General features: G+C 44.5%; 2 protein-coding genes across 2 annotated transcripts in view; both read right to left on the bottom strand.

Annotated features, from left to right (window-relative positions):
• EXOC4 (exocyst complex component 4) overlaps positions 1-25,210 on the bottom strand; it is a 362,178-nt gene that overhangs the window by 32,741 nt on the left and 304,227 nt on the right. The window contains exons 14-15 of the mRNA XM_071424195.1: positions 22,366-22,544; positions 2,217-2,358 (exon numbers count right to left, since the gene is read on the bottom strand). Of these exons, the coding sequence (XP_071280296.1) occupies positions 2,217-2,358; positions 22,366-22,544 (321 nt within the window). The remainder of the gene's footprint in view (positions 1-2,216; positions 2,359-22,365; positions 22,545-25,210) is intronic.
• Positions 9,493-11,409, bottom strand: LOC139588636 (NADH-ubiquinone oxidoreductase chain 5-like). Its single transcript, XM_071424254.1, has 3 exons — positions 11,288-11,409; positions 10,669-11,003; positions 9,493-10,575 (listed from the first exon to the last, which is right to left on the bottom strand). The coding sequence occupies exons 1-3, from the start codon at positions 11,407-11,409 to the stop codon at positions 9,749-9,751; spliced, it is 1,284 nt and encodes a 427-aa protein (XP_071280355.1). The 3' UTR covers positions 9,493-9,748.

Raw genomic sequence — 25,210 nt, 5'->3', positions numbered from 1 at the left:
GGATTGGGGAAGGTGTCCCTGCCCGTGGCACTGGATGATCCTTAAGGTCCTTTCCAACCCAAACCTTGCCAGGACTTCAGGATGTGATTCCATGGCTTGGAGAATGATCTGGGAGTGCCAAAAATCTCCTTTAAGGAAGCACATCCAAATCCAAGGAGCAGGATCTCAGTGACCTCAGGGGCACTGGAGCAGGAGAAGACAACACCAAGCTGCATCTGGAGTGAACGTGGGCTCTGAGGCAGGAGAAAATCAGGGGATAATTGAGTGGAATTCCCAAAATTCCTGGGGTGTTCAAGGAGACAATTCCTAAATTCCTGGCTGTTTTGGTGTCTCCTCAGGTTGCACTTGCAGCAGCCAGTGGTGGGATAAATTGCCAGGCTCTTCCCAAATGTGCTCTGTCTCCCTACCCACAGTGGATGGATTCCCACTGTGCTGTGCGCCTTGGACACGGCACAGATCCAGGGAATGGGTGCAGGACCAGAGAATCCTGCCAGGAGCAGGCACCAGAGTTACTGCAGCTGGTTGGAAATGCAGAGTGAGGGATGCAGGGGAGCTCCCACCCCGCTGGGGTTTCCCTGATGTCAGCGCCTCTCCTCAGTCCCTTCCACCCTTTGGACACAGTGACGGGGTTCGGTGAATTCACAGCTCCAAACTTGGCTCCTGTTGGAAGCACTGGAGGAGCTGGGCAATGCTCTGCTCTAAATTACAGCAGAATTTATCCCCCAAGTCCATTTTAGGGGTTTTTGCTTAACCCAAGTGTGACAAAAAGCCACAGAGGCCAGAAACCCATCCCAAGAGTCTGGGTTCTTTCAGTCCAGCTGGAAAACTGCTCCATTTCCATACTTCCACCACCTTTTCCTCAAATCCTTCCAAGCCCAGCAGGTGATGGATGGCAGGATGAAGGACTGCTGACAAGAATTAATGTGGATTTTTTTTCCAGAGCTGCACGCTGATCCAGCAGAGCACACGGGGACACAACGTGGCCTGGGATGTGTCACTGAAAGACAAACTGGTGATCCGTCAAAGCTCTGACATCCCCCTTCTGTCTGCTGCCTCAGAGCAAAGGGAAGCAATGAAAATGCACCTGGCCTGAACTGTTCTCCAGGGAGAAACATCTCCCAGCCCTGGAGTGGGCAGCTGGCAGCCTGAAGAAAGGGATTTGCTGCCTTTGATCTTTGCATGTGAAGGCAGAGACTTCATAAAATTACCCGGCCCTTAAAAAAAGCCCGGCTGGTTCCCCAGTTCCTGTTACTATTTGAAAAAGTAGGAGGAGAAGCTCCTATTTGCAGTCCCAAAAAACCAACTTGTTAGACTGTGAAAACACCATTGTGTTGTTTTGGAAGGACAAATTCCCCGAAAATCACATTTTTTTCCTTTCTCTGAACCATAATTATGGAATCACAGAGTGAGCTGGGTTGGAGGGACCTGCAAGATCATCCAGTGCCCCCCTTGCCATGGGCAGGGACAACTCCCACAGTCCCAGGGTGCTCCCAGCCCTGTCCAGCCTGGCCTTGGACATTGCAGGGATCCAGGGGCAGCCCCAGCTGCTCTGGTAGGACCTCACCACACCCACATTAAGGAATTTCTTCCTAAATTCTCTTTGAATTAAGATACAAACCTCCCTAGGAAATTCCACTTTTGGTGCCCTGCCTCCATCCCACGTTTGGCCACCCACGATTCGGTGATCTGGCATTCCTGGACTCACCTTTGATGCTGTCATGGATAAGATTATTATTATTTGTGTCCTCTGGACATGATCTCCACCTGCAGCCTCCCAAGAGGCCCCCCTGTCACAGACATCTTTTATGAAAAAGCCTTTCCTTTGGATTTTTCCTCCTGAGAAGCTGAGAGGCCTCAGGAACAAAATGTAACCAATGGTTATCTGCTGCTGTGGGATGCAACAGGTGCATCTGGGATTGGCCCATGTGGTTGTTTTTAATTAATGGCCAATCAGAGTCTGGCTGTCTTGGACTCTCTGGTCAGTCACAAGATTTTATTATCATTCCATTCCTTTCTATTCTTAGCTAGCTTTCTGATGAAATCCTTTCTTCTATTCTTTTAGTGTAGTTTTAATGTATCATTTTCTTTTAATATAATATATATAATAAAATAATAAATCAGCCTTCTGAAACAGAGTCAGATCCTCGTCTCTTCCCTCACCCTGGGACCCCTGTGAGCACCACCACACGCCTCCATGCCCAGATTCCAGGTTTTACCTGACTTCCAAGTGCAGCACCAGCAGGCAGCGGTCTGCCATCTCCTGGAAGGACCTGGCCAGCTCACTCAGGCTCTGCAGGATCTGCTCGGATGCAGGAAGGTGCTCCAGGCTGGCGTGGCTGTCCTGGCCTGGGGATGTGGCTGCCAAGAGAAAGAGTTCAATTTGAGATCTTGTAAGAGCCGAAATGAGAGATGTGGGACTCCAGGCAGCTCTCCGAAATGCAGTTTATTGTATCCAAAATGCAGCCTTCTGAAACATGGAGTCAACATTCTCGTCTCTTCCCTTGTTGGGGTTGCCTGCAAATTCAACAGAATCCTGCCTGGGGTGATCAGCACAGTTTGAAATCAGGCTGCCCTGAAACACTTGGATTAAATAATGGGATTGTGAGGACATCTCCTGGATCCCCAAGTGCCATCCCTACAATCCCTGTGTCCTCAAGTAGAGATTCCTGTGCCATATAAATTATTTCTACCCTTGCTGGCTCCTTCAAAACACTTCTGTAACAGGGAAGGTGAAGTTTGGGATTGAATTTCCAGCCTAACCTTATTCACTGATGTTTTATATTTCCTTCTTTACATTATTTTTTTCCTCATAGAGTTCTCCATCTCTTTGTTGAATCATGGGATCATTTCCTCCATTTTCTGAGCCCCTTTGCCAGCTCCCTCAGTGGCTCCAGACCCTCCCCAGATCCAACACAGGAGGGATCTGTGCATTCCCAAGGAGCTGCTGAACATCAAATTCCATTTGGAGTGATGCTGAATTAAGGAAATGTGACTTTTGTACAGCCACAGCCCCTCTCTGGGAGAGGAACTTTGGATTAAACACCAAAAACAATCAGCCTAAAATAAAACACACCCTCAGATCCAGCCTGAAACGAGAAGAAAAAGCAAAGTGGGGGGGGGATAAAAACCCCAATTTCATTTTTTTTTTGGTGCAAAACAAATTAAAGCAGAGGTGAACAGGAACTGTACAACTAAGTGTGGAAATCACAGAATATGGAGGTAGATGATCTTTGATGCCCACAGAAGCTGTGGCTGCCCCTGGATCCCTGGAAGTGACCCAGGCCAGGCTGGATGGGGCTTGGAGCAGCCTGGGATGGTGGAAGGTGTCCCTGCCATGGTTGGAATGAGGTGATCCTTGAGGTCCCCTCATTCCATCAATTAACTCCATCAATTAACCTCTCTCAGCAGCTCCTGAGGTCACAGCAAAATTCATGAAGGAATTTTTTGAACCAAGGAACACCAGCCTGGCAAATCCTGCTGGAAATGATGAACTGGCCTGGGGTGTGGAAGGGGAATAAAGAGGGAACAATGAGGGTGACAATCCCAGCCTGGGTGGGTGGGAATGATGAGGATTCCCCTTCCATGAGCCTCCTGCTCACTGAGCTCTGTCCCACCAAGAAAATTACATTATCAGCGAGGGGGTGAGTGGCTTATTTACACATCCTCTAATTCCAGATTATCCCAGGACTCTCAGGAGGCACTTGGGGAGAACTTTTTGTCCTCCAAGTGACCCTGGAGGGTGGCAGAACTTCAGCTCAGGGTCAGGTCTAGGGATAATTAGATAATTAGAAAATTACCTGGTGACAGGACAAATCAGAAAACCCCACCTGTACCATGCATGAAAAAACACCATTTTTTAAAGCCCCCAAAATCCTACATTTTGAGAAGTTTTTATCCTCCTGGAGATGCACTTGGGGCAGGAATCATCTCTCTCTTAGCAGAGGCAGCTCTGCAAGTGCTGGAGATGGATGGAGCCATCAGAGAAAAGCAGGAGTCAGCTCCTTGCTGCTGCAGGCAGATGCACACACCATTTTTCTCCTCTCCACAATTCACTTGCAGCACTTTAAGTGAAGCTGTAATTATATTTGTCAGTGGAGATAAGGGGAGGAGGGAGATGGGCACAATCTGCTCCCTGTTTGAAGCACTGAAATCCTTCAGGGCCCCCCCTGGCAGGGAAGAGGCTCAGGTGGGGTTTTTTGGGGGGGTGAATCTGAATTTCTTCTTTTTTTTTTTTTTGCTTTTGGAGCTCAAAGGAAGCCTTTCAGAGCCCATCAATTTTCCTTTCTTCTCTGGACATCCAGAAGAGAAAATCCCATTCTTTTAAGTCTCACTCCAGATAGTTTTACTCCATCATCCTTGGCAGCACCAGGCCAACAAATGAGCTGGAGCAGCAAAAAAAATAATCAGAGCCTGAATTATTAAAGGGCTTTGAGTAGGAAATGCCATTTGGAGCTGGGCAGTTCTTTGGGCAAAAACTGAGCCTTCCTGTGGATGTGGACCCGCCACACTCTGAAAAAGGGAGGGATCTCTGCTGAAATGTTGGAAAAGGGGAAAAAAACAATCTGGAATTCTGGAAAAACAGCCCAGCCATGCAATTCTTCTTCCCCTTCTGCTCCTTCCTAACCCATTTCCAGCTGAGCACGAGCCCACCTGGGCACCACAACAGCCAGGCCAATGCCCTGCTCCACTGGCCCCTGGCATCCTGGGGATCTGAAGGTGAATTTTCCATGCTGCTGGAGAAAAGTGCCAGCTTTGTTTGGGATTTCCTCCTGCCTGGCTGAAATCACAGCCCAGTCCTCTCCCCCTGAGGAAAAGGAATGTTTCAGGTGGTATTTTCGGAGGCTCCTGTCTTTGGAAGGAATGATGGGTGTGACTCCATGTTCTTAGAAGGATAATTTGTTATTTTATGGTATATTATATTATGGTATATTATATTATATTATATTATATTATATTATATTATATTATATTATATTATATTATATTATATTATATTATATTATATTATATTATATTATATATGCTATACTAAACTATACTAAAGAATACAGAAAGGATACTTACAGAAGGCTAAAAAGATAATAATGAAAACTCCTGACTCCTTCCAAAGTCCTGACACAGCTTGGCCCTGATTGGCCATTAATTAAAACAATTCCCATGAAGCCAATGAAACAATCACCTGTTGGATAAACAATCTCCAACCACATTCCAAAGCAGCAAAACACAGGAGAAGCAAATGAGATAATATTGTTTTCCTTTTTCTCTGAGGCTTCTCAGCTTCCCAGGAGAAGGATCCCGGGAAAAGGGTTTTTCCCAGAAAATATCACAGTGAAATTTTCATTCCAGCAAAGCTGAGAAAAATAAACTCAGCCCAGGCCTTGCCAGCCAGGATTTCTGCAGGTGCCTCTTGGCAGGTTGTAAACGGATGGATGCAGATTGCCATGTTAAATTAAACAAAATAAATATTAATTTATTCAATATATTTATGGAAAATAAACAAAATATTAAACAAAAAAAACCCTGGAGCCACCCAGGTGTGAGCAGAGTGACCACTGGCACATCCCAGTGGTTTAACAGCACCAGGAGCAGAACCAACCCAAGGGGACAAACTCTGCACCCTGAACCTGATGAAGGAACCTCCAAAACGCTCGGGATTTGCACAGCATTCCCTAATTTCCTCTCTGGGGGAAAGGAAAAGTCACAGAGACATTTTACAGCTCTGCTGGGGGAAAATCCCTCCTCTTTGGGAGAGGGATGCAGCAAGAAACTCCTGCTGAATTTCAGGACCAGCTCCTTAAATTCGAATTTCTTCCTCCTGTCCTCTCCAGAAGAGGTAACTCCAAAAAAACACTGGGAAAAGGGAATTTGTCACGGGATAGGTGCTGGATTAAGGCTTTAGGAGTCAGGGTTAACTCTCCTCTCTGCTGGGGACTTTCCTGAGGATCTCAGGCACCACTTTCCCCTTTAGTGCTTGAGTTCCCAGCAGGTAAAAACCTGGATAATGAGATTTTATCCATCACTGCCATTCCAGCAGTGTCTCCTGCTCCCACAGCTTTTAGCACCACGAGGAGACGATGCCACAAGGACAGAAAATCACTACTAAAACACCTTCAAAAAGGAGAATATCTGGTATTTCAAGGAAAAAGCTTTGGGTGAAGCCAGGCAGAATTAGAGATGTGATTACTTTTTAAAGGAGTAAGGTGTGAACATCAGATCCAACATCAAGGATTTATTTCAGCATCATTTCTGCCAGGAAACCTCTGACTTCTACACCCAAAAAGCATGAAAAAAATTAATAATTTTTAAATATTTCACTATTTAGAAGCCACCTCTGTGGTAAGTCTCTGTGCTAAATGTGCTGCTGGTGAGGAAAACTTTGTGAGGGGACAGGAATGTCACCGAGGTGTCCATGCCCCACCAAAAGGGGACTCCAAGGTACAGATCAGTCACTCCTTCTCCTAAATTTGTCCATTTGGGAATTCCATCTTTCCAGGAAAGAACTGGAATGAGCCATAAAAGCTGGAGCTGGATTCTGATTCTCCCACAGTTCAGTGGGACTCCTGCCAGGAAACCTCTGACTTCTACACCCAAAAAGCATGGAAAAGTTAATAATTTTGTAATATTTCAATATTTAGAAGCCACCTTTGTGTTAGGCCATGGTCTGTCCCTCTAGGACTGAGCAAGGGAAAGGGAAAGGTGCTGCTGGTGAGGAAAATTTTGTGAGGGACTGTCACCAAGGAATGTCACCAAGGAATGTCACCAAGGTGTCCATGCCCACCAAAAGGGGACTCCAAGGTACACATCAGTCACTCCTCCTAAATTGGTCCATTTGGGAGTTCCAGATCTCTAGGAAAGAACTGGAATGAGCCATAAAAGCTGGAGCTGGATTCTGATTCTCCCACGGTTCAGCAGGACTCCTGCCAGGAAACCTCTGACTTCCACAGCCAAAAAGCATGGAAAAAATTATTAATTTTTTAATATTTCGCTATTTAGAAGCCACCTCTGTGGTAAGTCTCTGTGCTAAAGGTGCTGCTGGTGAGGAAAACTTTGTGAGGGGACAGGAATGTCACCAAGGTGTCCATGCCCCACCAAAAGGGGACTCCGAGGTACAGATCAGTCACTCCTTCTCCTAAATTGGTCCATTTGGGAACTCAATCTTTCCAGGAAAGAACTGGAATGAGCCATAAAAGCTGGAGCTGGATTCTGATTCTCCCACAGTTCAGTGGGACTCCTGCCAGGAAACCTCTGACTTCTACACCCAAAAGCAGGAAAAAATTAACAATTTCTTAATATTTCACTATTTAGAAGCCACCTCTGTGTTAAATCTCTGTGTTAAAGCTGCTGCTGGTGAGGAAAATTTGTGAGGGACTGTCCCCAAGGAATGTCACCAAGGAATGTCACCAAGGTGTCCATGCCCACCAAAAGGGGACTCCAAGGTACAGATCAGTCATTCATTCTCCTAGATTTGTCCATTTGGGAATTCCATCTTTCTAGGAAAGAAGAGGAATGAGCCATAAAAGCTGGAGCTGGATTTTGATTCTCCCATGGTTCAGAGGGACTCCTGGCAGGAAACCTCTGACTTCTACACCCAAAAAGCATGAAATAATTACCAATTTTTTAATATTTCACTATTTAGAAGTCACCTCTGTGTTAAGTCATATCCCTCTGGGACAGAGCAAGAGAAAGGTGCTGCTGGTGAGGAAAATTTTTGAGGGACTGTCACCAAGGAATGTCACCAAGGTGTCCATGCCCACCAAAAGGGGACTCCAAGGTACAGATCAGTCACTTCTCCTCCTAACTTTGTCCATTTGGGAACTCAATCTTTCCAGGAAAGAACTGGAATGAGCCATAAAAGCTGGAGCTGGATTCTGATTCTCCCACAGTTCAGAGGGACTCCTGCCAGGAAACCTCTGACTTCTACACCCAAAAAGCAGGAAAAAAAATTATTTTTTTATATTTCACTATGTAGAAGTCACCTCTGTGTTAAGCCATGTCCCTCTGGGACAGAGCAAGGGAAAGCTGCTGCTGGTGAGGAAACTTTGTGAGGGGACAGGAACGTCACCAACACCCCACCAAAAGGGGACTCCAAGGTACAGATCAGTCACTCCTTCTCCTAAATTGGTCCTTTTGGGAATTCCAGATCTCTAGGAAAGAACTGGAATGAGCCATAAAAGATGGAGCTGGATTTTGATTCTCCCACAGTTCAGCAGGACTCCTGCCAGGAAACCTCTGACTTCTACACCAAAAAGCATGGAAAAGTTAATAATTTTTTAATATTTCACTATTTAGAAGCCACCTCTGTGGTAAGCCATGGTCTGTCCCTCTAGGACAGAGCAAGGGAAAGGGAAAGGTGCTGCTGGTGAGGAAAATTTTGTGAGGGACTGTCCCCAAGGAATGTCCCCAAGGAATGTCACCAAGGAATGTCACCAAGGTGTCCATGCCCACCAAAAGGGAACTCCAAGGTACAGATCAGTCACTCCTTCTCCTAAATTTGTCCATTTGGGAACTCAATCTTTCCAGGAAAGAACAGGAATGAGCCATAAAAGCTGGAGCTGGATTTTGATTCTCCAACAGTTCAGTGGGACTCCTGCCAGGAAACCTCTGACTTCTACACCCAAAAGCAGGAAAAAATTAACAATTTCTTAATATTTCACTATTTAGAAGCCACCTCTGCGTTAAATCTCTGTGTTAAAGCTGCTGCTGGTGAGGAAAATTTGTGAGGGACTGTCACCAAGGAATGTCACCAAGGAATGTCACCAAGGAATGTCACCAAGGTGTCCATGCCCACCAAAAGGGGACTCCAAGATACAGATCAGTCATTCATTCTCCTAGATTTGTCCATTTGGGAATTCCATCTTTCTAGGAAAGAACAGGAATGAGCCATAAAAGCTGGAGCTGGATTTTGATTCTCCCACGGTTCAGAGGGACTCCTGGCAGGAAACCTCTGACTTCTACACCCAAAAAGCATGGAAAAAATTACCAATTTTTTAATATTTCACTATTTAGAAGCCACCTCTGTGTTAAGCCATGGTCTCTGTCTGGGACAGAGCAAGGGAAAGGTGCTGCTGGTGAGGAAAACTTTGTGAGGGACTGTCACCAAGGAATGTCCCCAAGGAATGTCACCAAGGTGTCCATGCCCCACCAAAAGGGGACTCCGAGGTACAGATCAGCCACTCCTCCTAAATTGGTCCATTTAGGAATTCCAGATCTCTAGGAAAGGACTGGAATGAGCCATAAAAGCTGGAGCTGGACTTTGATTCTCCCACAGGATTCATTTCAGAGTGATGGGAATTTAGGAAGCAAAGCTGGATTTTGAGGTTGGCACCTTTCCTGGGCTTCTTCTCTGAGGTGTGAATATTTGGGCCTCTTAGATATGAACAAATACCTCAAATATTCACCCAGATATTGCTGCTTTTTCACCTAAATTATTCTCTTTTTTAGGGTTTAGATCCAGGGAAACAAAACACTCAAAGGAATGATTTCTCCCAAGAATCCCAAGATCATGGAATGGAAGGGCACCAAGAATGCTGGGAGGGAACTTTAAAGTCCGACCTTCAAAGTACCTGGCACCTCACAGCTGCATTTGGGATGCCAGCTGCCAAAATTGTCCAAAATTCCCAGCATTTTACTGGGAATTCAGCTTTTACTGGGATCAGTGGCAAGGGCACTCACTGGTGCCAAAGGGACAGAGCTACACTCGTAGGACAAACAGAAGTGAAGAGGAAACGAGCTCAGGGACAGCTGCTCGTTAATTAATCTCCAAGCTAATTGCCACTAATGAGTCCTGTTCTCTCAGAGAAAAATTAGGGATGTGCTGGAGGAAACTTAAGGAAGGGATTTCCCCTTGCAAAAGGTTCTGAAGAAAGGGAAGAACTGCAAGGGAAAAAAAAAGCAAGAAAGGAGAAAGAAATGCAAGGAAAAAAAGAGGAAAGAAGAAAGGGAAGGGAAGAACTGCAAGGAAAAAAAGGAAGAAAGGAGAAAGGGAAGGGAAGAAATGAGAGGAAAATAAAGCAAGAAAGAAGAAAGGGAAGAAATGCAAGGAAAAAAAAGAGGAAAGAAGAAAGGGAAGGGAAGAACAGCAAGGAAAAAAAGCAAGAAAGGAGAAAGGGAAGAAATGCAAGGAAAAAAAGAGGAAGGAAGAAAGGGAAGGGAAGAACAGCAAGAAAAAAAAACAAGAAAGAAGAAAGGGAAGAAGTGCAAGGAAAAAAAAAGGAAGAAAGGAGAAAGGGAAGGGAAGAGCTGCAAGAAAAAAAAAACAAACAAAAACAAGAAAGAAGAAAGGAAAAACTGCAAGAAAAAAAAGGAAGAAAGAAGAAAGGGAAGGGAAGAACTGCAAGGGAAAAAACCAAGAAAGAAGAAAGGGAAGAAGTGCAAGGGAAAAAACCAAGAAAGAAGAAAGGGAAGAAGTGCAAGGGAAAAAAAAGGAAGAAAGAAGAAAGGGAAGAAACGCAAGAAAAAAAAAAAAAGCAAGAAAGGAGAAAGGAAAGAAATGCAAGGAAAAAAAGAGGAAAGAAGAAAGGGAAGGGAAGAAACACAAAGAAAAACAGAAAAAACCAAGAAAGAAGAAAGGAAGAACTGCAAGAAAAAAAAAAAAAACAAGAAAGAAGAAAGGAAAAGGAAGAACTGCAAGGAAAAAAAAGGAAGAAAGAAGAAAGGGAAGGGAAGAACTGCAAGGAAAAAAAAGCAAGAAAGAAGAAAGGGACGAAATGCAAGGAAAAAAAGCAAGAAGACAAAAAGGAGAGCAAGAAGACAAAAACAAAGGGCTGGCACTCAGAACTTCCCATGTCCTTAAAATCCAAGTGCAGGAGAAGGGACAAAGCTGGAAAAAATAAATGAAATAAAAGGCATCCCGACCTTTGAGGTGGCCAGGAAGAGCTGCGGCCCCATCAGCTGGGTAAACACTAATGAGGAGCAGAGCCCAGGCTGTCACCGGTGATAAAGAGCAGCCTAAACACTCGATTAGTTTTTCATTTGGGGAATTAATGTTTTTTACACACTCGGCGCTTAATGAATTGTCTCGTTAGCGCTGCCTGCCTGCCGAGCCCCTCGCCTGCCGCCGCTGCCGGGCATAAATTTCCCCAGGAAATTAGCGCTTTTAAAAAGGCCATAACTCCTCCAAAAAGTGGGGTTGTTTGCTGGTTTTCTGCAAAAAAAATGCAGCCTTGGGGAAAAAGGGATTACTGGGAGGGGGGAGGAATCTGTTAAATAAAATAGAGAGGCAACATGAGAGGTTCGAGCTCCATCCTACAGCTCCTCCAAGAAAACTCAAGGTTTGGTTGATCCTCACTTTTCTTTAAGCACTTTGCAGTATGGAAAAGGCTTGAAAACCACTGAAGGAAGCAAAATTGTGCAGGGAGAATGAAGAGCAGGATCCTGACACAGGATCAGGAACTGAGTTGATTTCACCATGGAAGGATTCCCTAAAAAGTCCAGGATTTGCTCTTCCAGTGCTCCTCAACTGGGAGAATTCCTCTCTTAAGTTTTTGTTTTCAGTCATTTATGATGTAACTTTCCCAGAACTTGCCCTTCTCAGAGTTATTATTTTCTGGGTTGAATTTGATTATCTCAGAAAACAGAGAGGCAACATGAGAGGTTTGAGCTCCATCCTACAACCCCTGGAAGGTTTGGTTGATCCTCGCTTTTCTTTAAGCACTTTACAGTGTGGAAACGGCTTGAAAACCACCAAAACCCAATTGATTCATTTAAAAAACCTGCAAAGATCAGGTGTTTTTCACTGAAAATATGGGAAAAGAAGGAAGAAAATTGTGCAGGGAGAATGAAGAGCAGGATCCTAACAGAAGATTAGGAACAGAGTTGATGTCACTGTGGAAGGATTCCCTAAAAAATCCAGGATTTGCTGTTCCAGTGCTCCTCAACTGGGAGAATTCCTCTGTGAATTTTTTCTGTTTTCAGTCATTTATGATGTAACTTTCCCAGAACTTGCCCTTCTCAGAATTCTTATTTCCTGGGCTGAATTAGATTGTCTCAGCAGTGACTTGATTTCAACAAGTCCTTTCAGGTTCTTCTGAGTTCTGGGAAGGATTTTTTTGCCTGTTTGGTGTGCTTCACCAAATTTTCCTTAAAGACAGGGAAAATCACAATGGAGACACCTCCTTTAATCTACAGCAAACCAAAACCTCAGCCCCTCAGAGTCCTCCAGGATACTGAGCTGCACCTTCCCAAAAATGCCCTCAAAATTTCCCTGCAGGGCTTCTCTGGGCCTCAGAGGGATGGATTTGGAGAAGAACCTTAAATCTCCCAGTCTGCTGGACTCAGTGGAAGAGAAGGGAATAAAATTCCTGAAGTTAATCAGTGTCCTGATGCTCAGGAGTAAAAGTATAATGAAAATAAATGCAGTGAAACAGATCCTTAGCAGTCATTTTTTGGACAAAAATTGGATAATTATAGATAAAATTAATGATAATGATTAATTATAGATATAATTAGAGATAGAATCAATCAATTATAGATAGAATTAATCAATTATAGATAAAAGTGCTATTTTTGAGAGCTGTTTGTTTTTTAGAGATTGGTTTGCAAAGCAAGAGGAGCAGCCCAGAGATCTGGAAATAAAGAAGGAATGAGTTTTGCCCAAGGAAATCCAGAGGAAGGTGGAGATGGAAACATCCATGGGAATGATGAGGAGTTCTCAAATTCAGGGTGAAGAATGGGAAGGAAAAAGGGATGAGCACCAGGATGATCAGACTCAGCCTGATTTCTCCACAATTCCTGGTTATTTAAGAGTCATTCCCCCAAATCCCAGAGGGGGAAGGGATCTTGTTTGCTTTTTTCCCTTGCAGTTCTTCCCTTCCCTTTCTCCTTTCTTGCTTTCTTTTCCTTGCAGTTCTTCCTTTCTCCTTTCTTGCTTTTTTTTTTTCCTTGCAGTTCTTCCCTTCCCTTCCCTTCCCTTCCCTTCCCTTCCCTTCCCTTCCCTTCCCTTCCCTTCCCTTCCCTTCCCTTCCCTTCCCTTCCCTTCCCTTCCTCCTTTATTGCTTTTTTTTCTTTGCAGTCCTTCCCCTTCTCCTTTTTTGCTTTTTTTTCCCTTGCAGTTCTTCCCTTCCTCCTTTCTTGCTTTCTTTTCCTTGTACTTCTTCCTTTCTCCTTTCTTGCTTTTTTCCCCTTGCAGTTCTTCCCTTCCCTTCTTTCTTGCTTTTTTTTTTCCTCGCAGTTCTTCCCTTTCTCCTTTATTGCTTTTTTTTTTTCTTTGCAGTTCTTCCCTTTCTCCTTTTTTGCTTTTTCTTCCTTGCAGTTCTCCCCTTCTTCAGAACCTTTTGCAAGGGCAAATCCCTTCCTTAAGTTTCCCCCAGCACATCCCTTATTTTTCTCTGTGACCCAGCGGTGTGGTCGAACCCTGGCTGTGATTTTTGAGTCCCCATCCTGTTTAATAATAATTTTACCAATTATTTCACCCTCTCCAGAGCAGGGTGAGGTCTCACCTCTGTCCCACCGAGGAGGAGCAGGGAGGAATTTCTGCTCCCCATCTTTGCCATCGGGGAATTCAATTTTCCCCAGAAGAGATAAAATGATTTAACTGGGATGAACCAACAGGAGTGGGCAGCGGGCTTCTTGGGGAGCCATCCCCATGAAAACCTCATTTCCTGGCAAAAAGGAAAAGCTTTGGAGAGCTTTGCTAATTGGGTCACTTATTTACACGAGCATCCCGTGCCTTCAGGGTGGGAGGAAGGAAGGACAGAAAGAGAGTAATTAGCGTGATGATGATGGTGAGTTAAGTGCTGACCCCACCATCGATCCGGGCACGGATTCCCGGTGTTGTCTCCCACAACAATCCAGAAATGAGCGGCCAGGCCGAGGAAACAGCGTCTGAGTTCCTCATGCCATTAAATATTTGATGGAAATTAAAGCTGAGGCTGGGGAAGGATGCGATCTATGGGAAAAGCTTCACTGCAGACATTCCAGAGGGGGAAAAAAAAGCTCTGGAAGGCACCAGGAGATCACTTTGATGGGAAAACAGGGGGTTTTAGGTGACTGGGGACTGGTGTGGCTTCAACCCCTGAGCTCCAGCAAAGCAGAGCCGTTTATAAGCTATGAAATTTTTGTGCCGAAATTCGAAAATAAACCAAAAGAATCTCCTCAATCAAACCATAGTGAAATCAAACCAGGCATTTTATCTCTGTGAAGTCAGCAGGTCCATGCTGGTCTTGAAGGTGTTTTAACACTTTGCTATCAAAATTTTCCGTGGTTTTGGCCCTCCAAAAGTCAACTCAGCCAAGAGGGACCCCAAGCTGGACTCTTGTCCTCTCCCTGAATTGCTCTGTTCAGTTCTTGGCTGCAGAATCCCAGAATGGTTTGGGTGGGAAGGGACCTTAAATCCCATCCAGTTCCAATCCCATGGGCAGGGACACCTCCCAGTGTGCCCCCAGCCCCAGTGTCCAGCCTGGCCTTGGACACTCCAGGGATGCAGGGGCAGCCCCAGCTGCTCTGGCAATTCCAACCCAGCCAGGAATTCCTCATTGCCAAGATCCCATCCCTGCCTGCCCTTGATACCTCAGGGTTTGGCTTTTCTATTTTTCCCATTCTGTGCTGCTTTAGTGTGTTGGTCTGAGCTCCATATTATGGGATGGCGAGCTCTGTGCACAGAGCAGGGAGACAAAACAATTCCTGCTCCAGCTGGGCACCAAGGACAAATGACCCAAATCTCAGCCCAGGAGCACAAACCCCGTGGGCTGGAGAGAGAAAAACAAGCAGGGTGGGACTGCAGGGGCTGAAGCTGGAATGGGACAATGAACTGCAAGATGCAAATGGAGCAGAACTGATCCCAGGGAGAGACCCCGGGAGCGCTGGTGCATTTTGGGGCCATTTTGGTTCATCTTGGGTGCAGCCCTGGCTGGGCTCTGGTGCTGCCCAAGGTGCATCCATGGAGGAGATCCTTGGAATGAATCCCTGCTTTATTCTGGAACTCTGCCCAGCCTCTGTCCTAGCTCAGATTCCCAAGGCATCCCTGCCCTCTGGCACTGGGAGCCATTCCTTGGGTGCTGTCCCTCCATCCCTTGGCCCCAGTCCCTCTGCAGCTCTCCTGGAGCCCCTGCAGGCCCTGCCAGGGGCTCTGAGCTCTCCCAGCTGTTTGCACCAGCTTTGCTAAATCTGAGCACATTTGTAGTTCTATCAAAGCTATAAATGGTGATTAATTAGCAGCTGATCACCCCTGGTTTGGTTTGGATGTGACAGACCCCATTTCACCCTGGGTGAGGGTGGCAGAGCTCCCTGTCCCTGCCCTCAAGGTCATTCCCACCTGGAAACCCAGGAGAACAGGCAGGGACCTCATTCCTTCATCAAACACCACCCCAAGCTCTCTGTGGATGTGCTGGGGTTTGGAGCAGCCTGTGGAGAACATTTGGGAATCTCTGAGCATTCCAGAGCAGGAACAGGCTGAGCTGTGGGATGGACAAAACAATCTGTGCACACCAGCCATGGCCAAGCAGATAAAATGCCCAAAAAAGAGCTTTTCCTTCTTTTCCTCTGCTTTTCCTTCTTTTCCTCTGCTTCTCCTCAGAACCAACAAGATCGAAGTGACTTTGTCCACCACCAGCAGCTCCCAGGCCAGGTTAATTCCTGCCATCCATGGGGGCACAGCAAGCTGGGGATGACCCCACAAAGGAGGTTCAGAGCACCTGGGCAGGGCAGTTGGGCAGGATTTGTGCTCTTCCAGAAGGGCCCCAACTGCTCAGGCAGAGGGAAAGAAGAAATATTGGGAAATAAGGCCATTTATGAAGCTGAAATAAAAAGCTGGCATTTAGATTAAGTCATATTGAAGCAGCAGATATTCACCAGATAATCAGAGCACACAAGGTTTACCTTGTTAATTGAATGGCAGATGGTTTGCATTTGGTGGAAATGTGCAGCTTTTTCTGCTTTAGACAGAAATTTACTTTTGTTGCAATAACAAAGGCCCTGCATTCACCAAGTCCTTCCTCTGCCCCAGGGCAGGCCCATGTTGATCATCTTTAATCTGTCTTTCAAATAAGGTTTCCTATTAATATATCTTAAAAAAAAAAATTCTCCGTGAGCAATCAATACAGCAAGATGTGCTACAAGTTCAGTGACAGGGACAAAAAAAATCAGCTGCAGCTAGAGAGAAATAGAGCCCCATTTAGAGCTGAATTCAGTTCATTAGGGGGTTAAACACAAAGCTCAGCACTGCTGGGTGGCCTGGCTGGGAAATGAAAGGCAGCAATTTCCCCTCCATTTGTGCTGAAACCCCTCTGCACCTCTCCGGAGGGGCCTGAAAGTGACTTTAAATGACAGCTGAGTGTGGCAGAGAAGGGCTCAGTGTCCATTTCCAGGCCATCACTCCTGGAGTGGGGCTGGATGCTCCTCTCAGCCATCAGAGCCCACTCCAGGCCCAGGAAGCAGAGGAGAGGCTGATGATCCTCCTGGGACAGAGTGGCCCAGGATGCTCTAATGGCCCTCAGCAAGCTCTGAAAAGCATTTTGAGATCTGTGGCTGGAAAATGAGATGCAAATGCTCAGTGTTATCATTAATAAAGCCAGGCAGTGGCAGAGAAATGCAGGATTTTGGTTAAAAGCTGTAGAAAGCCTCATTTTTTTTCCTCTCCTGCTTTGGGTCGAAGTTGTAGCTCACCCAGACTGGGACTGTGCCCATCTGCAGAGGGAAAGGGGGAAAACATCTTCCACACCCACTTGGAATTTGGGAATTTCAGGGGGAAATGCCTGCTGTGGGCATGGGACACAGCAGTGAAGAGGCTGAATGGCCTCAGGGTGTGCTCCTGAAGAGATTTTCTCTTTGGAGAGAAGGTAATGACAGGACAGGAGGTCGCTCCTCAGACCAGTGGCTGCTTTTCCAGTTAGAACTGGAACTGTTTTTCCAGTTAGAACTGGAAATGCATTAAAATTCTGCTGTTACTCATCAAGGATGACCCAGGCAAGGCCCACACAGAGGAGGTGAACACGACACCCTGAGCAAATAAGGATTTCTCCACACAGAGGAGGTGAACACGACAAATTGAGCAAATAAAGATTTCTCCACATGAAGGGGCTGAGGGAAGGGCAGCTACTGAGCCTGTGACAGCCATGAACACACGGTACAAATGTCAAAAAGTTTAATTCCAATGAACCTTCTGGAAGAGAAAGACTGGAAGAGGTTTTAGAGTGACTTCTGTGAGCCAGAGAGAAGTTTGATAAGAGGATCCATGTTTGATAGGAATATCCATGTTTGATAACAAGAGAATCCATGTTTGATAGGAGGATCCGTGTTTGATAGGAGGATCCATGTTTGATAAGAAGAGGATCCATGTTTGAGAAGAGGATACAAGTTTGAAAAGAGGATCCATGTTTGATAAGAGGATCCATGTTTGATAAGAAGAGGATCCATATTTGATAAGAGAATCCATGCTTGATAAGAGGATCCATGTTTGAGAAGAGGATCCATGTTTGATAAGAAAAGGATCCATGTTTGATATGAAGAGGATCCATGTTTGATATGAAGAGGATCCATGTTTGATAGGAGGATCCATGTTTGGTAAGAGGATCCATGTTTGATAGGAGGATCCATGTTTGATAACAGGATCCATGTTTGGTAAGAGGATCCATGTTTGATAACAGGATCCATGTTTGATAAGAGGATCCATGTTTACCCCTGAAAGAATTTCCTCCCCAGGTCATTGACACAGAACCCAAGACAGAAAGAAGGATAAATCAGAGAAACTGCAACTGCCTGTTCCAATGAGCACCTTGTTTGTCTCTTGTGACCCATGATTAAAGTGCAAACTGATGAGTTGTGTAAGAATGTATAAAAAGCATGAATGCTGGAATAAAACCAGTTTGAAGCCTTCTGGAAATGGAGTGTGTTGCTTTGTATTGTGACCATCTGAACTATGACAGATGATTTAGCTGAGCTGGAGGAGCTCAGGGCCTGCAGGGGCTCCAGGAGAGCTGCAGAGGGACTGGGGCCAAGGCCTGCAGGGACAGCACCCAGGGAATGGCTCCCAGTGCCAGAGGGCAGCCAGGGATGGGATCTTGGCAATGAGGAATTCCTGGCTGGGCTGGAATTGCCAGAGCAGCTGGGGCTGCCCCTGCATCCCTGCAGTGTCCAAGGCCAGGGTTTGGAGCACCCTGGGATGGTGGGAGGTGTCCCTGCTCATGGATGGAGTGGAACTTGATGGGATTTAAGGTCCCTTCCCACCCATCCCATTCCAAAGCAATTCCAAACCCCAAATTTAAGCCTGTCAGTCATTCCCTGGTGATCACAGCAATCTGAAGTCACGAGGTGCCAAGAATTTAAAGGGCAGCTTCAACTCCAGAAGCCAACAGCTCATCTTTCATCCTCCTCCCTACAAACAAGCAATGGTCTTAAAAATGTTTAAAATCTTTAAAAAGATTGTCCCAACTCCTTCGTGGCTCACAACAGTTCCTTCTCTAAAATATTCAGGGAAGCTCAGGAGGCTCAAGCTCCAAAAATGAAAAGGGTGAGGTTGTGCTCTGTCTGCAGCACAGAAGATGAGGAGGGGAAACCCAGCTTCCATTTTCCTACAAAATCCCTTTAGAAGTGACTCAATTCCCTCAGCAAATTCACCTTCTCAACACAGCAGCTTTAATGCTTAAATGTTTATTGTTAAAAAGGAGTTTGTATTCCCTCAAAAGACAAGAGCAGAGAGAAATGACTTTGTCATATCTGACTGGTTTGGGAAATAAAAAATCCAATTCTGAAGGGGAGCAGATAAGGGCAGAGCCATGGAAGAGCCATCAGCTGAGCAAACACCAAATAATGAACAGAGCAGAGACTGCCCAGAGAGATAAAACTCACCAGTAGCAAGGCTGGGTTTAAATGAGGGATAATTGTGGTACATCCATAGCCAAAGATTATGGAATTTTTATCTCTGGGAAGGGGCCTTTGACAGCCTCACCCCAAAGCCACTATAGGGTTTCCCAAAATCAGACCTGCCCAGCTCCACCTTGTGCTTTCTGGATGTTCAGAGCTGTGCCTGATGCAAGTTATTATTTACTATTTTATAAAATTATATTCATATTATATTATATTAATTAGAACATTATAAAATTATATAAGTTTATATATATATAATTTTATATTATATATATAATACAATAATATAATTTTATATTATATAATAATCACAATATATAAAAATGGAAAATATAAATATATAAAATATATATTTATATAAGTTTATATATAAATATAAATTTATTATATTATATATTATTTAAGACATATACATTATATAAATGCAATATATAAATATAATTTATATATTTTATGAAACATAAAAATATTTTATAATTAAATAGAAATACTATAATATAAAATATAAATATAAAAATATATAAATATACAAATATTTAAAATAGTATAAATACATACGATTTTATATTTATATTAAAAATATAAATATAAAATATATAAATATATAAGAATAAAATATAAAAAATATAAAAATATAATAAAATATCTTTATTATTTGTTTGCATCCAAGGAAGCTTTGCTGGAAAATCTGCTTCCTTCCCCCAGGGCCACCACTTCCACGTGAGCTTGTTGGGATTAGGGAATTTCTGGCATTGCACCAAAAGTTCAGGTCCTGATCACTCCCTGAACACTTGGGTGATGCCCTGAGTGGGAGCAGGACTGAATCTCCACTTGTTGGGGCAGAACAGAGCAGCAATAAAGGATGAAAATTTCATTCATAAGCAGGAGGTTGGGACAGCTTCTGTCCTTTCCTACCCCTGCCCCTTCCTCCCCTGGCTCCAGCACTCCTGGCATTTGTGCACAGACATTTTAGGATGAAGTTATTACAAAGGAAGATGGATTTTTATTGTCAGGAGATGCTGCCAAGTGAAATATTACACTTGGTGCTTTTGTGTTTATTCACCACCGTGTGGAACGTCCTCTCTGAGGCCTGAAAGTCGTGCTCGTGCCCTTTAATAGCTGGAAAATATTGATTTATTAAAAAACCTGAGTTTCAACCAGACCTCAAGTTGTAAATGATGTTTTATTTTAACAGCTCTGACTGTTGGAACATAAATCCTCAGCCCCAAGAACTCTCCTGGTGACTAAAGAAATATTTGGCTACTGAACTTTGATAGCATTTCCCAGTGGGTTTTGTTTAATTTTGTTATTTGGTTAATAACCATAAAAAGCTAGAACAGAGCAAGTGTTGTCACCCAGGTATGGAGAAGCCAAAGTCTGGGTTACAGGAACATTAAAGCTACCTGGAGTAATTTGGGGTTTAATTGTAACTTTAGTTTTCCTTTTGGATCCAAAGGATGTGATGAGGGAAAGCTGAGTGAGGAGTTCCAAGCCCAGCTCCAGAGCAGAATTAGAAGCCACAGGAAGGATTTCAGTCACCAGAGGGGCTCTGCTGCCAAGAATGATTTAATGGACATAAAACACTGTGACTTTGTTCAGCACCAGCAAATCTCCCTTGTGAAATTCCCAGGAAAAAAAAAAAAAAGTCTGAGCTGATTTTCAACTCCCAGCTCCCAGGAGAGCTCAGCTGCCCCCAGTCCTGGGCACCTTCCCTCAGGATTCTGCTCCAAATTTCCAAACCAAACTGCAGAAATTGCAGAAATTCCCTGTATCCTCACACATGCCCCTGAGTCCTGGGCTCCCCTTGAGTTGTGTGGGGTTTTTATTCCATGATTTTCCTTTTCCAGCTCCTCAGCTGTCCCCTGCACCCCTTGAGACAGCAGGGGATGCTCAGGATTTGTCAAACACACAGGATTTAATGCCAGGGATGCTGGGCAGGAGGAAGAGCTCCAAGCAAGACAAAGGCTGTTGGAATTTTGAAATTTGCTGAGAATTGGAGATTTCTGTGCTGCCAGGCACTGACCCCCAGGAGAACACTGCACTGACCTGAGGCCTGGAGAAGCTTCCAGAATGGAATGATGGAACTGGGATTGTGGGGGTGCAGTTTGGACAGGAGTGTGTGAGATCACAGGGGGGAAACTCAGAGTTTGAGGGTTTAGAATGCAGTAATGGATATAAAGCAAGATGCAGGTTTGGGGCAGGGCTGCTCCTTCTTCTTCACCTTCTTCTCCATGGGTTTGGGTGGTTTTGTGTCATTGGATTAAAAAGTCCCCATTGCAGGGCATGGGTGGTTGGTTATTGGGTTAAAAGTGAAAATAATTCAGGTGTCATTTCTTAATTGGACAGTTTATCCTTAAAAGGCCTTGTAAAGAGAGAGATGGGGCTCCATTTTTAATTTGTTAGAGTGAGGTGTAGTAGAACTCAGGGTTTGTGAGACTGTGACATGGATAAGAACTAACAAACATCTGAGTCCAAACAAGAAACACCATCTCAGGCATTTAATCCCAACCCTGGCAAAAAGAAGCTGAACTCACCAACCTGCTGTCCCTCAGTTCCTAATTATCCCAAAGGCAATCAGCAATTAACTTCTTGGAGCCCTGGCTGCTGAGAATTGGAGATTTCTGTGCTGCAGGCACTGACCCCCAGGAGAACCCTGCACTGCCCTGAGGCCTGGAGAAGCTTCCAGAATGGAATGATGGAACTGGGATTGTGGGGGTGCAGTTTGGACAGGAGTGTGTGAGATCACAGGGGGGAAACTCAGAGTTTGACCTCAGAGGAAAACTCCCCCCTTGTGCAGGATCCCTGCTCCAGCAGAGCCACAGCTGGCACTGCAGGAGGGCTGAGCCCCCATGGGATGGGGCTGTGCCACCCCCTGACACACAGGGGGCAGCTCCTGCTCTAGCAGTAGTTTTTTTCTCTTTTTGTTTGTACTATTGCATTTGTATTTTAATTTTCTTAGTAAAGATCTGTTATTCCTATTCCCATATCTTTTCCTAGTAAAGATCTGTTATTCCTGCTCCCATATCTTTGCCTGAGAGCCCCTTAATTTCAAAATTGCAATAATTCAGAGGGAGGGGGTTTACATTTTCTGTTTCTGGGGAGGCTCCTGCCTTCCTTAGCAGACACCTGGCTTTCCAAACCAAGACAGATTGCCACCAACCCCCTGACCCACAGGGTGTCAGGTAATTTCTGACTCTGTCAGTGGTTTTTTGCACTGTTATATTTGTCTTTTAATTTTCCTAGTAACCTCTCATTCCTATTCCCATATCTTTGCCTGAGAGCCTCTTAATTTCAAAATTTTAACAATTTGGAGGGAGGGGGTTTGCATTTTCCATTTCTGAGGAGGCTCCTGCCTCCCTGAGCAGACACCTGGCTTTTCAAACCCAGACAGCAACGATGCCCCTGGAGCCCTCCCAGTGCCCCCAGAGGAACAAACAGACAAAGCTGCTTCACGTTCTGCTTCTCTCTGACCCAAACCTGCTTGGGGAGCAGGAACAAACCCTGCTCAAACCCCACATTTCTGCTGTCCCCATCCCCAGGCAGAGGTTTGCTCTGATGGTTACTCACTCTGGGCTGCTGAGAGGCTGGAGAAAGCGGCCTTGGTGCGTGCTGCCAGCCACTCCAGGCTCTCGTGCAGGTTGGCCAAGGCTTTGAGGTCGCTGACGTCCCGCAGGATCTCCTGCTGAGGGATCAGTTTGTCTCCCAAATTCCCGATCAAAACTTCGGATTCCTTGCCAAAAGCAGCCCTGAAATGGAAAGTGTTGGGAAGGATTAAAGTTTGACAAGAAGGTCTCACAGGGATGTGTGCTTAGCAGAAAGATTTTTAAATGTGGAGTCTGATGAAGGAATAGAGATGGAAGCAAGTTTTGATATAGAAGAAAAGAATCACTGAGCCAGTCTCACTGGATAACCAAGGAGGCAAAGGGTGAGTGAGTTAGAAGGGGTTTTATGGCTTAGAGCAAAGGATAAACCCACCCCAAACAAGAAGATGTTTTTACCAAGCACAAAGAGAGCACAGGCAAACAAGGCAGCAAATGGTGCAAGTAGAAAAAAAGTCTCAGAATTTTCCCCTGCAAGAAAACTGAAAACCAACTTCTAGCTTAAACTGTAATGCATTAACTTGGAGTGATTGGAGAACAGTGACATGAATATGGTAATTACAGTAGTTATGACAGGCCGTAGATAACAGTTCAGGTATAGATGGGTTCTACTGTATTGAGATGCTCAGCAAAGAAAAGTCTATAATGCCCTGTAACCAAAACCAAAGGGTCTGCAGGGCTGCCTGTGGCTGGAGCTGACAGCTGTGGGCACAGCTCTGTCACCCACAGCCCTGGGCTGCTGTGACACCTTGGATACAATAAACTGCATTTTGTATACAATAAACTGCATTTTGGACACAATAAACTGCATTTTGGATACAATAAACTGCATTTTGGATACAATAAACTGCATTTTGGAGAGCCCCTGGAGTCCCACATCCCTCATTTAAGCTTTTCCAGTGGTGCCCAACGTGGGGCACCATTAGTAAGAGCCTGAATGAGGGATGTGGGTCTGCAGGCCTGCCTGTGGCTGGAGCTGACAGCTGTGGGCACAGCTCTGTCACCCAGACCCTGGACTGCTGTGACACCTTGGATACAATAAACTGCATTTTGGATACAATAAACTGCATTTTGGAGAGCTGCTTGGAGTCCCACATCTCTCATTCAGGCTCTCACAGGAAAGCAAAGCCCCCCTGAGGAATGTGGAATCAGGGACAGCAGGAGAATCTTTTCTGTTATCAATCGTGGAAGTGACGTGTCACCATCATATTTTATGAAAAATCCCTTTGCCCAGGATTCTTCTCCTGGGAAGCTGAGAAGCCTCAGAGAAAAAGGAAAACAATATTATCTCATTTGCTTCTGCTGTGTTTTGCTGCTTTGGAATGTGGTTGGAGATTGTTTATCCAGCAGGTGATTTTTCAGTGGTTTCATGGGAATTTTTTGACTTAATGACCATTCAGTGCCAAGCTGTGTCAGGATTCTGGAAGGAGTCAGGAGTTTTCATTATTATCTTTTAGTCTTCATTATTATCTTTTAGGCTGTATCCTTTCTGTATTCTTTAGTATAGTTTAGTATAGCATTCTTTAATATAATACAGTATCATAAAATAATAAATTAGCCTTCTGAGAACATGGAGTCAGATTCACTCATTCCTCCTTCATCCTGGGGACCCAGCAAATACCACAGTGAAGAGTGTGTTTTCATATGAGAAGTAAAATATTGGTTAGTTTTGTGTTGTAAAATTGTATAAATATATGAAGTTTAATGATATATGGCATTATTACTAGTATTTTTTAAAACTGTCTTTACATTTTTTTAACAGTATTAGTAATATGAGTTGGATCCAAGCTCTTTTTCAACTGCTTTTCCCTCCCCAAGGCAGAGCTGGGAACATCCTTGGGGTTTATCAGCAGCACCTCTGCCTGGGGAACGAGCTGTGGGATCCCCTTTCTCCAGAGATGAGGGCAGCCTGTTTCACAGCCACCCCAGAGCTCCAAATCCCAATTCCAGCAGCAGAGGCTGGCTTTGCTTCTCTTCCTCCCCTCACTGTTGTGGTTTGGAATGGGAGGAAATCCAGTTTGTTTTGATCTTACAACTTTTTTTCTTTTAGTTTTTAATAAAAAAAAACTTTAAAAAAAATTTTCTTTTTTTTTTAATAAAAAACTTTTAATAAAATATTCTTTGTACCCTTTTAAAGTTTTAAACCTGCTTTACCTTTCTCCTAATCCTATCTCACAACATGAAAGAAGTGCACTAATAATTAACCAACACTGAAGCCCACCACACTCATCAACACATTAGTTAAAAAATTTTAAAAGAGAAAAAATCTTGAATTAGTGAACCACAACCACTACACTCACCAAGCTCTAAAATGCCCCTGCAGGTCCCTCTGGCTGCCCATTCCCACTGGAATAATAATAATAATAATAATAATAATTCCCAATTAATGGTAATAATTCCCAATTAATGGGAAATTCTGCTGGTGCCTTCTGACATCTCCTCGCTCAGGAGACAGCCAGGGGTTAAGACAACAAAATCAATCTTTGTCCACAGGCTGAGGATTATTTTTTACAAAGATTTTTTTTGTTGTTTGGATTCTTTTTAGTGAAACAAATGAGTTACAGGAAAGCTGGGGAGGGATGGAAAGCTGGGCATGGATCTCTTCTGCTGCCACAGGACAAAAACTGCTGGTGAACTTTCAGGATTTGTTTAATTTCCCAATAATTATAAAGGGATGCTGCTGAGCAATTCCACACCCAAAAAAGAACATTTCCCCAAATTTCATCAGGCTTGAACCTTCTTTTCCAGGAAGGGATGTGTAGTCCTGCCCTGGCAGCCAAGAATTAGGGCCCATGAACACCAAATACTGAAAT

This window comes from Agelaius tricolor, unplaced genomic scaffold, assembly GCF_023055355.1.
Source record: "Agelaius tricolor isolate 1412-34295 unplaced genomic scaffold, bAgeTri1.0.p SCAF_3, whole genome shotgun sequence".
Classification (NCBI taxonomy): Eukaryota; Metazoa; Chordata; class Aves; order Passeriformes; family Icteridae; genus Agelaius; species Agelaius tricolor.
Note: the sequence above shows the minus strand (reverse complement) of the source record. Positions and strands in the feature narration are given on the sequence as shown.